Below are 15,808 nucleotides of genomic sequence, written 5' to 3' on the forward strand. Positions count from 1 at the left end.
CCCACCCAGGCCACACCCACCCGGCCCCCTGAGGGCAACCGCAATGCTGATGCGGCCCTCAATGAAATTGAGTTTGACACCCCTGGCAAAAGGTCACTAAACGAGCCAATGTAAGTCAAGGAGTACCAGTTATTTCCCAGCCCTGGCTCAAAACCGTGACAGGAGACGCGGTCCTGGGGTTCCCCTCTTGCCGCCCCCTCCCTCAGCTTCATCCCGCCCGGCAACCCGAGCAGGGCCCTCAGGTTTTCCGCGCGCTGCGGAACATCTCGCGAGATTCGGCCGCTTCCCGAGAGTTCGCCGCTCTCGCGCCGCAACGCTCTCTTAAACCAGGGATGGGGAATGACGGCGCTTTTAACGACTTACGGACTTCTACTCCCAGAATTCCTGAGCCAGCTAAGGCTGGGAGTTGGTCCACAAGTCATAAAAGGGCCGTCATTCCCACACCTTTGCCTTCAACTAATCAGAGTTCTAGGCTTGGGTCTCGCTACCACGCGACGACCAATGGAGGAGCAGATTTCTATTACTCCCCGCCCCCACCCCGCTGTCTGTATTCAACCCTCCTCTCCACGCCATTCTGTCCATTGGCTAATGCTCTGCCCCGGCCTCGCCCTCTCTTCTCCGATTGGATGAAATGACTCCTTTCATCTTTCACAGCCACCCGGCTTCTCACCCTTCCCTCGGCCGCCTCGCGGGTAGCCAACGGTAGACGAAGAGCCTACCCTACGTCCCGCCCCATTTATTACCTCAACTCCGCCTTTTTTCCCTCCCTCTCTTCCGATTGGCTTAGAGGCGGGAGGCACGGCTCCTCCGCCTCCCCCTCCCCGCCAGGCGCATGCGCAGTAGGGCTTGCCCGGGGACTGGAGATGCGCTCGACGCGATGTCTCCGGTGCACTCCAAGCCCGATTCGGCGCCGCTGTCGCGGACGGTGCTCGCCCGCTACCTGCTCCTCCTCCGCCTCTATCCGGTGCTCACCAAAGCCGCCACCAGGTGCGTGCGCCTCTCCACCCTTCCCGACGCGCTTTCAAGAATCGGAGCTGGGAGTGACCCTAGAGGTCATCTAGTCCAGCCCCTCCCCCGCTCAGGCAGGAGACCCTGTCCCGTTCCAGACGAATGGCTGTCCAGTCTCTTCTTAAAAATAACCTTCCCTTTTTCTCTCCCCTCCTTTCTCAGTAGTTTTGGAGGAAAAAAATATATATTGTATGTAACAGGGACCTGCAAAGGACCTCAAGAGGTCGTCCAGTCCAGCCCCCTGCTCAAGCAGGAGACCCTGTACCATTTCATTGAAGTGGCTGTCCAGTCTTTTTTTTTTTTGAACACCCCCCCCCCCAATGATGAAGCTCCCACAATTTCTGGGAGCAAGCTATCCCGCTACTTATTGTTCTCATTCTGTATATATCTCTCCCAGGTATCTCTTCCAAGGTCCACAGAGATTCAATCAATCAGAATAGAGCTGGAAGGGACCTGGGAGGTCTTCTAGTCCAACCCCCTGCTCAAGCAGGAGCCTCTATACCACTTCAGACAAGTGGTTGTCCAGACTTTTCTTAAAACCTCCAGTGATGGAGCGGCCACAATTTCTGGAGGCAAAGCTGTTCCACTGGTTGATTGTCCTCACTGTCAGGAAGTTTCTCCTTAATTCCAGGTTGCTTCTCTCTTTGGTCAGTTTCCAACCGTTGTTTCTTGTCTGGCCTTCAGGGGCCTTGGAAAGTAGGTTGACCCCCTCCTCTGCGACAGCCCCTCAAATACTGGAACACTACTATCATGTCTTCCCGGTCCTTCTCTTCACTAGACTAAAAAAGGTAAAGGTTCCCCCGCACATGTGTGCTAGTCGTTTCTGACTCTAGGGGCCGGTGCTCATCTCCGTTTCAAAGCCGAAGAGCCAGCGCTTGTCCGAGGACGTCTCCGTGGTCACGTGGCCGGCATGACTAGATGCCAAAGGCGCACGGAATGCTGTTACCTTCCCACCGGAGTGGTCCCTATTTTTCTACTTGCATTTTTACGTGCTTTCGAACTGCTAGGTTGGCAGAAGCTGGGACGAGTAACAGGCGCTCACTCTGCTACGTGGCACTCGGCATTCGACCTGCCAAACTGCTGACCTTCTGATCGACAAGCTCAGCGTCCTAACCCACTGAGCCACTGCGTCCCTAGATGTCTAGATGTCTAGATGTCACTAGACTATACATACCCAATTCCCTCAACCGTTCTTCGTATGTTTTAGCCTCCAGTCCCCTAATCAAGATCCTTGTTGTTCTTCTCTGCACTCTTTCTAGAGCAGGGGTGTCAAACAGGCCATATGCGTCATGCGGAAGCCGCGCCGACCCCATTGCCAGCAAAGGCAAAAACCGTCCCAATACGTTGCATGACGTCACATGACGTCGCAAGTTTGACATGTCTGTTCTAGAGTCTCAACATGTTTTTTTTTACATTTTCACATTATACTTCGTTTCTTCCCACAGTGCCTTCCTGTCAGCGCTAGGGAGTCTCCTGTCCCAAGTCATTGAGAAGACCCAGAAAAAGAGAAACCTTGACTGGCGGGAACCCCTGCGGTTTGCTGCCTATGGGTAAGATGGGACTGGTGGAAGAAGCTCGTGGAAGGGGTGGCCTGAAAAATCTTGCCTTTCAGTGTTGCTCTATCATGCACTCGGGCCTTTCCAAAAGGTCTAGGCAGCCGAGTACCGAGCTATGGATTCAATCTACGGCTTGGTCCTCGGCTGCAGAACCAAGCTTTGGATTGAGTCCGTAGTTCGGTTCTCAGCTGCAGAGGCCTTCCGGAAAGGCTTGTGACTGAGAAATGCAGACCTGGCTGCAAAGGACGCCGCAGAAGAAGTGGGCCAGCGAGGAGAGGCCTGGCTGCCAGGTAAGTGGGTGCAGGGTGCGTGGGGCAGCTCCACACCCACCCCAGCTTGATTTTTATGTGTCTGCCTTTCCCCAAAACTAGGGCTTACTTTGGGGGTAGGGCTTACTTTCGGGGAAACAGGGTACCTGCTTCCCACAGCCTTACTCTTCTGACCAGTAGCCAGAATTTAAGCCAGCTAGAGCTAGCCACTCAATAAACTCACTGCTGGCCAGGGTTGGTGGGGCCGAGGCTGTCAATGGGGCAGGAGCGAAATGGAACTTGTACCAGCACTGGGGTCAGTCAATCTGGACGGTCACGGAGCTTGAACTCTGGGAATTTCCCAATGATGAAGTTAATTACTTGAGGGTTACAGCTTGGGGATTTTTTTTGGCTGTCTCAAACAGGCTCTGCCCGGTGGCGAAATGGTTAGAATGCAGGACTGCAGCTACTTCTGCTGTTTGCTGGCTTTTAGCAGTTCACCAGTTTGCGTCTCACTGCCTCAAGGCTGATTCAGCCTTCCGTCCTTCCGAAGTCGGTAAAATGAGGACCCAGATTGTTGGGGGACAAGACTGACTCTGTAAACCGCTTAGAGAGCGCTGTAAAGCACTGAGAAGCGGTACATAAGTCTAAGGGCTATTGCTATTAGTCCCTTGTGCTTCCTGCTACACTTCAGAGATTACGGGTGGAGGCATCAGTTTCACTCCTGAAATCTTCTGTCAAGGTTGAACTGCTAAAATGCTTGCTAACCTCTGTATGGGGAGGGGAGAGCCTGGGAAAGAAACAGGAACTTCAAAAAGCCGTCCACGGACCCTGAGACCCAAGGTCATTGTAAGCAGATACCTTACAGAGAAGTGGACTGTTCCCATAACGAGCAGAAGGATGTGATTGGGCAACGTGAACACATTATGGGTGGGGGTTATGAAAAGCTATTGTTAACTAACCAGAGTTTTGCTCAGAAAAGTTAGAGTTGACACCTTCCATCATAAGAGCCTCGGTGGAGCAGTGGGCTAATGCCTCCTGAAGTAACACCAGCTGCCTGCAATGAGTGCAGGTTCGAGTCCCACCAGGCTCAAGGTTGACTCAGCCTTCCATCCTCCCGAGGTAGGTAAAATGAGGACCCAGATTGTTGGGGGCAATAAGCTGACTTTGTAATAATGCCGCTTGGGGGCCCCGGAAAGCCCTAATAAGCAGGCATATACGTAGAATGAAGGCTACTGCTAAGCACATTGATATGTGCTTCTTAGATTGTAAGCCACCCTGAGTCTATAAATGGGATATAAATGGGATTAAAATAAAAAATAAAATAAAAATAAAATAAATACCAAGCTTGAGTTGGCTGCTCCAGGCTCTCTGTTGAGCCTATAGGGAGCAGTGTGTGTGTGTGTGTGTGTGTGTGTGTGTGTGTGAGATTCTGCTTTCATTTCTTCAACATCTTCCACTTCTTGCTTGCTTGCTTTTCTCAGGGATGGACCTGTTTGCACAATCTCCCCAGTAATTACTGCGTAGCTCCAGGTAGATTGATATTGCAGTTCTGGCTTAATTGACAGACTTTCCTGTCTTTCAGGAAAGAAACGCTCTTGACTCCATTTGTGGTGAAAAGGTGTCTTTGACTCAAAGCCAAGTGGTTACAGTTACGCAAGGCCAGATGGGAAAGCCTTCAAAGAAACCGAGAGAGGGTGGGGGGAACGTGCTTTTTTCCATGATTTTTTCCCCTTTTTTTCCAAATGAAAAAAAAAACAAAAACAAAACCTGTTTTTCCCCCCATGTTTTTTCAGTTTTTCCCCCCAGGCCTTCCCATCTCTAGCGAGAACTAAAGAGTTTGTGCACACATATTCCCTACTTAACTTTCCCTTTTGTGTTTCACACCCTTCTGTTATCATCCCATTATCCAGGCGCATTGGAAGATGTTTTGGTAAACGTCCCTGCATGGACGGTTTGATGGATGGATGGATGGGTGTTACTTTCCATTCCCGGGACTGTGGCCTTGGCATGTCTGGAGGTAGCACGGCATTCAGTTTCGCCTTGCCCTGCCTTCCCCCTCAGCCTGATGGCAGACTGGCATCTAGTGAAGCATAGACCTCTAAGATCCCTTCCACCTCTATTCCTATTGTATTGTATTGTATTCCATTCCATTCCATATCCTGTCCTATCCTATCCTATCCTATCCTATCCTATCCTGTCCTGTCCTGTCCTGTCCTGTCCTGTCCTATCCTATCCTATTCTTATTATTCTATCCTACCCTACCCTACTTATTCTATTCTATTCTGTTCTGTTCTGTTCTCTTCTCTTCTCTTCTATTCTATTCTATTCTATTCTATTCTATTCTATTCTATTATTCTATTCTATTCTATTCTATTCTATTCTATTCTATTCTATTCTATTCTATTCTATTCTATTCTATTCTATTCTATTCTATTCTATTCTATTCTATTCTATTCTATTCTATTCTATTCTATTCCATTCCATTCCATTCCATTCCATTCCATTCCATTCCATTCCATTCCATTCCATTCCATTCTCTACATAAAAATGACAAAAATGAATAAATACAGAATGATGCATAGCTCCGAGTGAAGGATGGCAGCTCAGACACTCCCCTTCCATTCTTGCTGCTTCTTTGCCTGCTTGCATCCTACAACTTCTTGTGCGTTTGGTTCCAAAGCCCAAGCTCAAAGCTTTTTCTTGCGTTCCAGATTGCAATCCCTTTAGCTCTAGCTTTCCTTGAAATCCCTTCTCTTTCTACCTTCCGCCTGTCCTCCCCTACCTCTGGACCCCCTTCCCCATTTGCCTGCCTGGTGGGGCTCTCTCCCTTTCTTTCTGTCTGGACTTCTCCTTGAAGATTGTTTCTCTTTCAGCTCTACCTTCCCTTCGCTTTGCAGAGCCTGCACCCAATATACTCCACCTTCTGGGGCTGGCCATTTTCTCAGCAGTGGCTGGAATGCTTCTGGAGGCTTGGATGACGACGTCACAGCAGCTCAATCAATGACTGATGCCAGGCCCTGGGCAGGTTGCAGCCTATTTCTCAAGCTTCAAAAGACTCCAATGCTGTTTCTTCCATTGTTGCTTTGTAGGTTGCCTACAGACTCGGAGGGAGGGAAGGGGTGAATAGAACGCAGACCTCAGATAGCGTGAGAACCAAGGTCATTTGAGAGCTGCTTGCTGAGAACTGAAGACTCTCATAACAAATGTATAAAGTTTCATTGGACAATGTGACCTGCTGGCTTTAGGGGAGGGAGATTTTTGTGCTTTTAATGTCAGAATCCATTTATATACTGCTCAAAAAAATAAGGCAAAGGTTCCCCCGCACATGCGTGCTAGTCGTTTCCGACTCTAGGGGCCAGTGCTCATCTCTGTTTCAAAGCCGAAGAGCCAGCGCTTGTCCGAGGACGTCTCCGTGGTCATGTGGCCGGCATGACTAGACGTCAAAGGCGCACGGAACGCTGTTACCTTCCCACCGGAGTGGTCCCTATTTTTCTACTTGCATTTTTACGTACTTTCGAACTGCTAGGTTGTTCCCTTTATTTTTTTTGAGCAGTATATTTCATTTCTAACTATCTTCTCTGAGGTAACCCCAAATCTCATCTCCCCCTGGATTCTCCCTAAGGGGGAGAGGGAACAGGCACGGGGCTTTATGGCTTTCACTTCCTCCCTTAAATGTAACCTTTGTTTATTCCGCCTGCCTGCTATCCATCATAATATAACCAATTGCTTTCTCACTAAGCATTCCCTGTCAACTTACGGGTAACTAGGAAAGTGGGTGGGAAAGGGAGAAATGCCACCCTCTGGGATCTGGTTTGTTTCTCCGAATGAAGTGTGTGTGTGGGGTGTGTGGAAACGATCCAGCTGCAAACGGACTATTATCTCTCCTCTCCCACGATGGGCTTATCACCTGGAGCTTGGCTGATCCGGAACTGACTGAATGAAGCGTGGGGTGGGGTTTGCTTGGGGACATTTTAAAGATATCGATCTGTGAGGGAATTCCTCAGACCCTGTCTAGCATGCTGGCCATCTCCTGTTCCTTAGTAAAAGTTCCTGCTTGGAAAACCTTGTCTCCAAGAGTCCTTCTTTCTTAAGATGTGGGCTGAGGTGGGTTCTGACATTAGACAGGATCTGAAGAATTCCCTCACAGATCAAGATTTTTAGGTGAGTTCTGACAAGTATAGTGATTTTGGCGCCCATTAACCAGAGCCGAAATGATTTACTCAATAAAGTTTTGCATTAGAGATCCGGACGTCTCAGCTGTGCTTCCTCAGCTGGAACCGTGAGGCTATTATTAAATATTAATCTATTTGACACTAGATTGTACAGTTGGTTGGTTTCGGAGGAGAAGCTGTTGAGATCAGCCCCACTCACCCTTTCTTTCCTTTTGCAGTTTTTTATTCACTGGACCGCTTAGTCATTACTTCTACCTCTACCTGGAGCAACTAATTCCTTCAGAGGCCCCTTTTGCTCTCATCAAACGTCTGCTGGTGGACCGTCTCATCGTCTCCCCAGCTTTCCTGGCCCTCTTTTTCCTCGTCATGAACTTTTTGGAGGTAGAGTCTTGCTTAGGGATGATCTGAGGGCTGCCGGTTTAACCCCTTTTCCCTGCTGGAATGCAAATGGGTGGATGTCCGGCTTCTGCTTGGACACATGCGGTTCTACTGTTCTAACTGGGAAGAATGGCTTGGGTTTTTTCAATACAGGCAGTTCTTGACTTACCACCACAATTGAGCCAAAAATTTCTGTGGTTAAATGAGACATTTATTTAGAATAGAATAGAATAGAATAGAATAGAATAGAATAGAATAGAATAGAATAGAATAGAATATAGAATAGAATAGAGTAGAATATAGAATAGAATAGAATAGAATAGAATATAGAATATAGAATATAGAATAGAATAGAATATAGAATATAGAATATAGAATAGAATAGAGTAGAATATAGAATAGAATATAGAATATAGAATAGAATAGAATAGAATAGAATAGAATATAGAATAGAATATAGAATAGAATAGAATAGAATAGAATATAGAATAGAATAGAATATAGAATATAGAATAGAATAGAGTAGAATATAGAATAGAATAGAATATAGAATATAGAATAGAATAGAATAGAATAGAATAGAATAGAAGAATGGAATGGAATGGAATGGAATAGAATATAAAATAGAATAGAATATAGAATAGAATAGAATAGAATAGAATAGAATAGAATAGAAGAATGGAATGGAATGGAATGGAATAGAATATAAAATAGAATAGAATAGAATAGAATAGAATAGAATAGAATAGAATAGAATAGAATACAGCTGGAAAGAACATTGGAGGTCTTCTAGTCCAGCCCTCAGCTCAAGCAGGAGAACTTATACCATCTCAGACAGGTGAATGTCTAGTCTCTTCTTTAAAATCTCCAGTGATGGAGCGCCCACCCTTTCTGGAGGCAAGCTGTTCCACTGGTTGATTGTCCTCCCTGTCAGGAAGTTTCTCCTTAATTCCAGGTTGCTTCTCTCCTTGATCAGTTTCCAACCATTGTTTCTTGTCCTGCCCTCTGGTGCTTGGGAGAATAATTTGACCCCTTCTGCCTTGTGGCAGCCCTTCAAATAGTGGAATACAGCTATCACGTCTCCCCTGTTTCTCCTTTTCTTTAGACTAGCCAGACCCAAGTCCCGCAGCCGTTCTTCACAAGTTTTAGTCTCCAGGCCAAGCATGTTGTCCTGCCGTCTTCGCTTCTACAAGGAGTGCCTTGTGGCAATTAAAGGAACAGACAGTTCTGGACAACACAAAGAACTGTTACATCATAATCAGGAGAAGGGAAAACAAAGCCTCAAAGCACCAGAGGGCAGGATGAGAAACAATGGTTGGAAACTGATCAAGGAGAAAAGCAACCTGGAATTAAGGAGAAACTTCCTGACAGTGAGGACAATCAACAATCAGCTTACCTGAGAAATTGTGGGCGCTCCCTCACAGGAGATTTTAAAGAAAAGACTAGACATTCACCTGTCTGAGACGGTATCTCTTGCTTGAGCAGGGGGTTGGACTAGAAGACCTCCAAGGTCCCTTCCAGCTCTATTCCATTCCATTCCATTCTTATTGCATATTTCTATTCTATTCTATTCTATTCTATTCTATTCTATTCTATTCTATTCTATTCTATTCTATTCTATTCTATTCTATTCTATTCTATTCTATTCCTTATTTCTATTCTATTCTATTCCATTCCATTCCATTCCATTCTTATTGCATATTTCTATTCTATTCTATTCTATTCTATTCTATTCTATTCTATTCTATTCTATTCTATTCTATTCTATTCTATTCTATTCTATTCTATTCTATTCTATTCTATTCTATTCTATTATTATTCTATTCTATTATTATTCTATTCTATTCTATTCTATTCTATTCTATTCTATTCTATTCTATTCTATTCTATTCTATTCTATTCTATTCTATTCTATTCTATTCTATTCTATTCTATTCTATTCTATTCTATTCTATTCCATTCCATTCCATTCCATTCTTATTGCATAATTCTATTCTATTCTATTCTATTCTATTCCTTATTTCTATTCTATTCTATTCTATTCTATTCTATTCTATTCTATTCTATTCTATTCTATTCTATTCTATTCTATTCTATTCTATTCTATTCTATTCTATTCTATTCTATTCTATTCTATTCCATTCCATTCCATTCCATTCCATTCCATTCCATTCCATTCCATTCCATTCCATTCCATTCCCTACATAAAAATGACAAAAATGAATAAATACAGAATGATGCATATACTCACATATATTATATGGCACAGAGAAACAATACAGCCATTAAACAGCACCACTATTAACCAAATGGTGGAATTGTATGCGACACTAAGAAAAAGATCAGCCCATAATCACATCGTGAAATCCAGTTTCTTGTTGTGGTTAAGACTCCAGCCTAGAAATCAAGAACTTCCTTCTTTAGTCCCCGTTGTAGTCACCAAAAACAACTGGGTGACTTTGGACCCTCTCAGCCTTTGGCAGATCTTGCCAAGAAAACTTTATGTACTTGTCCAGGAAGTCACCAGGAGTTAAAAAAACAAAAACAAACAAACCTGATTTGAAGGCACCAAAATAAAATCACATGGGCCAAAAAGCTGCAATCGAATAAAGTGCTTTTCAAGTCCATCTGGAATGCAAGCTGTGTGTTTCTGGTTGCTCAACAACTTGCAAAGCACCTGAAGGCCAGACAAGGAACAACGGATGGAAAATGATCAAGGAGAGATTCAACCTGGAAATAAGGAGAAATTTCCTGACAGTGAGAACCATCAACCAGTGGAACAGAAGTGGCCTCCAGAAGTTACGGGAGCCTCATCATTGGAGGCTTTCAAGAAGAGACTTGACAGGCATCTGTCAGAAATGGTGTAGGGTCTCCTGCTTGGGCGGGGGGTTGGACTAGATGACCTGCAAGGTCCCTTCCAACTCTGTGATTCTGATTCTGATTCCAGAACAGCGGGGGAGAGAGTTGGAGGCTGAAGTGCATAAAGATCTTTCAAAACTGCACCCTCGATTTAACAGATTTGGGGGTTCCTTTTTTGACTTGTTTCCAAGCGTCGGCAGGGCTTCAGAGTTGGAAGACTTTCTAAACAAAACCTGAGTGAAAAATATACAGCCACAACGCTTACTGCGTGCCTCTGATTTTTTCTTCTTCTTGGCCCTCTTCTACCTCCCGGGATTCTTGTAGTGATGCCATTTTATATTGCATTAGAAAAGAATTTCTCTCTGGGTCCTTTCGATACCTCCTGGATTGTGGGTGGGGGCAATTTTTTTTCTCATTTGCATGTCACTGATCACCATTGTCTTTCAGGGAAAGGATATGTCTGCGTTCTCCAAAAAGATAAAAACTAGTTACTGGGCATCCCTAAAGATGAATTGGAAAGTGTGGACCCCCGTCCAGGTTATTAACTTCACTTACGTCCCTTTGCAGGTAAGCGCTTCCCTTTTTCCCCCACTCCCATTTCATTTCCACGGATTACTTAATTGGGGGGGTGTAGGACGGAAGGTGGCTCAGTGGGTTAGGATGCTGAGCTTGTCGATCAGAAGGTCGGCAGTTTGGCGGGTCGAATCCCGAGTGCCGCGTAGCAGAGTGAGCGCCTGTTACTCGTCCCAGCTTCTGCCAACCTAGCAGTTCGAAAGCACGTAAAAATGCAAGTAGAAAAATAGGGACCACTCCGGTGGGAAGGTAACAGCGCTCCGTGCACCTTTGGCGTCTAGTCATGCCGGCCACAGGACCACGGAGACGTCCTCGGACAAGCGCTGGCTCTTCGGCTTTGAAACGGAGATGAGCACCGGCCCCTAGAGTTGGAAACGACTAGCACGCATGTGCGGGGGAACCTTTACCTTTACCTTTAGGATGGAAGGGCAGAACACTACACGAGTCCACTTTTACTGGCTAAGCCAGTCGTGATGAAACTGGGAATCGCCATCCAGGAAGGAGGCAAATCTGCCCCCATGTCTGGGAAGTTGAGGGAAGCGCCCCTGAGAGTCGAGCTTCCCACAATGCAGTCTTCCCGTTACACGGTTTGAGGGAAAGAATCTTTATGCCAGGAATCTTGGTGTGATGACCCAGGGTATAGCACAGAGGCAATGCAGTGAGCTGGCAATTCAAGCAGTCCTTTAATTGCTCCAAATTTTCCCCAAATGCTCCTACGTTTCTGGCTCCCCTTCAGCCGACTCTGGCTGCAAGTAGACAGTCTGCAAGTAGACAGTCTTGCACACACAGTCTTGATTAGAAGAGGAATGTACTCAAGGCCACAGAGATAACAAAGAATAACACGTACCTAAACGAGTCTGTGTGAATACCAGCTTGCCTGAGCAGTTTCAAAAGAGAATCCAAAAGACAGTCCAAGGTCTTTAAACATTCAAGCAACGTGGTCAATCAGTCCAATAGAGTTTCCATGTTTCCAAGCAGAAGTCACCGAACAAGAGATCAGCAACAACACACACAAAACTCCAAGGAATCAGTGTTTGTTCCCAACAAACGCCCCTCCCTACAGCGTATCCTTAAATCTCAATGTCCAGGTGTGCCTTGTGGGGAAGGGCGGGCCTCTCTCCTCCCGAGTAGTTGAGCCTGCCTGAGTTGTTCCCTCCTTCTCTCCACTCTCCGTGCTGTAGGATCAGGAGGGGGTGGCCCTTGGTCATCGCCTGAGCTCTGCCTCTCCTGTTCCTCTTGTCCCAATCCTGCAGGGCCCTGGCCTGCCTTGGCCTGCTCTTCCCCACATTCCTCTGAAGCCACAGACACCTCCCCCTTGGCCTCCATAGGGTCATTTTCCTCCGCAGATTCAGGCTCCCACAGAGGCATGACACTCGGCCCTTTTATGACTCGTGGACTTCAACTTCCCTGGCTGAGGAATTCTGGAAGTTGAAGTCCACGAGTCCTAAAAGGGCTGAGTTTGAAGACCCCTGCTTTATACGGCAATCACCCAGGTGTCATTCCAATACAGTAAGTCCTTGACTTACCACAGTTAATTTAATGACCGTGTGAAGTTACAATGGCATTGAAAAAAGTGACTTATGACCAGTTTTCCTTCTTAACAACCATTGCAAGCATCCCCCTGGTCACGTCGTAAAAATTCAGATGCTTGGCAACTGATTTATGATGGATGTAGTGCCTTGGGGCTTCCGTGGTCCTCTGACCTTCTGACATGTTAGATGGCCCCAACCCTCCTGGCCTTCTGGAAGGTTTTTAAACCCCAGGTGATCACTTCAATATATCCATGGCTTTGTATGGAGCTGTTATTCTGTATCTTGCTTTCCTTTTCTTGTCTTTCCCTTTTGATGACTTTCATCGGTTATGGGGATTTTTATATGGCTTCCGTATGGATGGTTTTCCATGCCCGAGCTATGCATTCAAAACGCACGGCTATATAAATATTGGAAATGAATAAATAATAAGCCAAAGTGGAAGATCTCCGAGATCCCTTCCAATCCCTATTCAATGTTTCTATGTTCTAAAAGCAGCATCTGGTTAACCTTGACTGATCTTGAAATGTTAAGCAGGATCAGACCCAGTGAACACATGGATGGGAGACCACCCAGAAAAATCCAGTGCTTACGCTAGACTGAGGGGTGGGGTTCTCCCTTTAATAGCAATAGCAATAGCACTTAGACTTATATACTGCTTCACGGTGCTTTATAGCCCTCTCTAAGCGATATTACAGATTCAGCATATTGCCCTCCCGGCAACCTATTCCTCATTTTACCGACCTCGGAAGGATGGAAGGCTGAGTCAACCTTGACCGGTCAGAACCGAACTGCTGGCAGTTGGCAGAATTGGCCTGCAATCCACTGGGAAGGAAGGAAGGAAGGAAGGAAGGAAGGAAGGAAGGAAGGAAGGAAGGAAGGAAGGAGGGAGGGATGGAGGGAGGGAGCAATAACACTAACAATAGTACTTAGACTTACATACCGCTTCACAGTGCTTTACAGCCCTAAGTGGTTTGCAGAGTCAGCATCTTGCCCCCCAGACATCTGGGTCCTCATTTTATCCACCTGAAAAAGATGGAAAGCTGAGTCAACCTTGAGCTGAGTCAACCAGAATCGAACTGCTGGCAGCTGGCAGTCAGCAGAAGTAGCCTGCAGTATTGCATTCTAACCACTGTGCCACCAGGGCTCTTGAAACAAACAAAAAGAAAAATTGGGGCAACCCAGGGGAAAATGGGTGTTCCGTTGTGTCTGGCCTGTAATTTCCCCCTTTTCTCACTCTCCCTACCAAAAGAAGGCACAAGATACATTTGAAGGGAGGGGAGATTACCCATCAGTGCCATATTCTAAGGTTGCTTCTCTACTTCAAGAGTCCATGACATTCTCATTGAGCCATGGGTTTGGTGATTTGGCTGCAGATGTTTCGTCTCCATTTGGGGAGAGGGGGACATCTTCAGTGTGCTTTGAATTGTGCTGTTAGAGCGCTGACTTTTAAATACCTTTTTGTGTGATGTGAATTAGTGTGGATGTTGTTTGTCCACATGTTTCTGAGTCCTGGTCTGGTTTCGGATTGTTTGATTGACTGGTTGTTGCTGCTAGGCCACGGTCCTTGGTGTTTAAGTCCCGTCTGTGTGATGCCAATGGTGTTTGTTCGTTTGGTTGCCTATGAGCCATGGTCTGGTTTTGGGTTGTTTGGCTGGCTAGCTGTTGTTGTCGAGATGTGGTTTGATTTTTTGTGGACAACATCCACACCAATTTACATCACCCCAAAAGGTATTCAAAAAGGTATTTAAAGGCCAGTGCTCTGTCGGACGAGCACAATTCAAAGTGCACTGACGACGCCTCCCCGAATGGTGATGAAAAAAGTTTGCAGCCAAATTACCAAGCTCGGAGCTCACGCCAACAGCCCAGCTACTAAACCGAGCTACTAATATTCAAATGCATTCTCGTTGATTTTATTTTTTATAACACTGAGTCCTGCTCTCCTCTCCCTGTTACTGGTGCTCTTTTTCTTCTCTTGCAAGTTCCAGGTGCTCTTCGGAAACCTCGTTGCCATGTTGTGGTTCGCCTACTTGGCGTCCATCAAGAAGAGATGAGGGAAAAGCCGCCGGTCTGGCCCATCAGAGGAGATGGCCGTGGTTTTGACCTGAGGTGGTGGAAGGAGGGAGCAGAGGAAGGTGGCTGGAAAGCCTGGTGGTCTCTTCCCTCCTTTGCAAGTTGCCCTCTGGCTTTCCTCCTCATATCTGGGGCCTGGGCAAAGGGACTTCCCTTGTTGCCCTCCCCCCCACCCCCTAATAGCCATGACTAGCAAGGCCATTTTGTGCTCTTTTTCCCCAGATCTTTTCCAGATGCTGGGAAGATTTTTCTGCCTTTTCTCGCACAGGTGCTTAATTGTAGAGGTGAATCTGTGGGCAGGGATCAGAACAGGCCATAAATATATCCATGCACGGTTTTCTGAGCAATAAACACAACAAGAAGAGTCTTTTTATTTTTATTTTTAAAAAAACCTTATGAAACAATTGTTTTTGTTATTTCTTTTTAATTTTTTTTTCATTCTCATATTCTGTTGAGCCGGTGTCAAGTCTGCTGTCTGAAGATAGCTTCTTTGCTTCGCTGGCATCCTGCCATAAAATGCAAGGGAGAAGGAATTTGGGAAAGCAAAGGTTGGGCATGGAAAGGGGAAGGCAAACGGATTTTTTGGGGGTGAGGGAGGAGAGAAGCTGATGAGAAGCAGAGGTGCTAAACTGGAATAAGCCAGCCGCCAAGGACACCTGGCCTGGGATCAGAATGCGAAACTACCTTGAACGGCGCCAAGCAATAAAATGGTTCCCAAATCATCAAGATGGCACATCTTGGGGGGATGTGGGGGGGCGGAGTTGGGGAAAGAGAAAAGGGAAAATGTATAACCTTTGTGCGGGAATACTCAGATCTAGTTTTACTTTCGCTGCAACCACTTAACCTTAGTAAAAAAAACCAAAAAACTATCACTTCAACCAAATGGAGTCGAGGCTCTTTCTTTCCTAGCGATCTAAGTTGGGGCAAATTTATATGGAAGATCAATTTAATTTGAAAGTAACTCAATAGGATGGCATCTTTCCTAAAAGTGGAAACTTTTGGCCTTCCACTGCTTGGACTGCTGCTGGACAAGTCCCTTATGCTTACATAGATAGTCCTTTGTGACAGGGTTTGTGCAGAATATCTCCTGAGCCAACAAGGAGAATGCACAGAAGAAGTACTGAGAGCAGTCAGGTTTTGCACAGCAACCACACTGATACACTGAGGTGTGTAAAAAAAACCCCAACACTTTACTTTTAGGAGTAGCACAAGTCAAGAATAAACAGTCCAGGTCATACACGGGTACAGAGAAGATATCAACAGTTCAAGAATTATCTAATACAAAGTCGTCTTACCAGTCCAAAAGTCAAAAAACACAGTTCTTCGGGTTTAGCAAACAGTAGCAAAACCACAATCAACAATAATCAGCAAGCAATGTAACAGAGTAACTAACACAGAGAGAAAAAAAG

At 45.9% G+C, this 15,808-nt stretch overlaps 1 protein-coding gene across 2 annotated transcripts; it reads left to right on the forward strand.

The window, feature by feature from the left end:
- Nucleotides 1-826: 826 nt before the first annotated feature.
- On the forward strand, nt 827-15,272 carry PXMP2 (peroxisomal membrane protein 2). Of its 2 annotated transcripts, none has more exons than XM_083373316.1 (5): nt 827-987; nt 2,454-2,558; nt 7,206-7,368; nt 10,672-10,791; nt 14,309-15,272. In XM_083373316.1, exons 1-5 carry the CDS (start codon nt 833-835, stop codon nt 14,378-14,380), a joined length of 615 nt encoding a protein of 204 aa, XP_083229442.1. In that variant the 5' UTR covers nt 827-832; the 3' UTR covers nt 14,381-15,272. The 2 variants fall into 2 exon arrangements, with proteins under 2 accessions (XP_083229442.1, XP_083229443.1); XM_083373317.1 differs by having other exon boundaries at nt 14,315-15,272.
- The last annotated feature ends 536 nt before the right edge of the window (nt 15,273-15,808 follow it).

The sequence above is a fragment of the Vipera ursinii genome (assembly GCF_947247035.1).
Source record: "Vipera ursinii genome assembly, chromosome: 14".
Classification (NCBI taxonomy): domain Eukaryota; kingdom Metazoa; phylum Chordata; class Lepidosauria; order Squamata; family Viperidae; genus Vipera; species Vipera ursinii.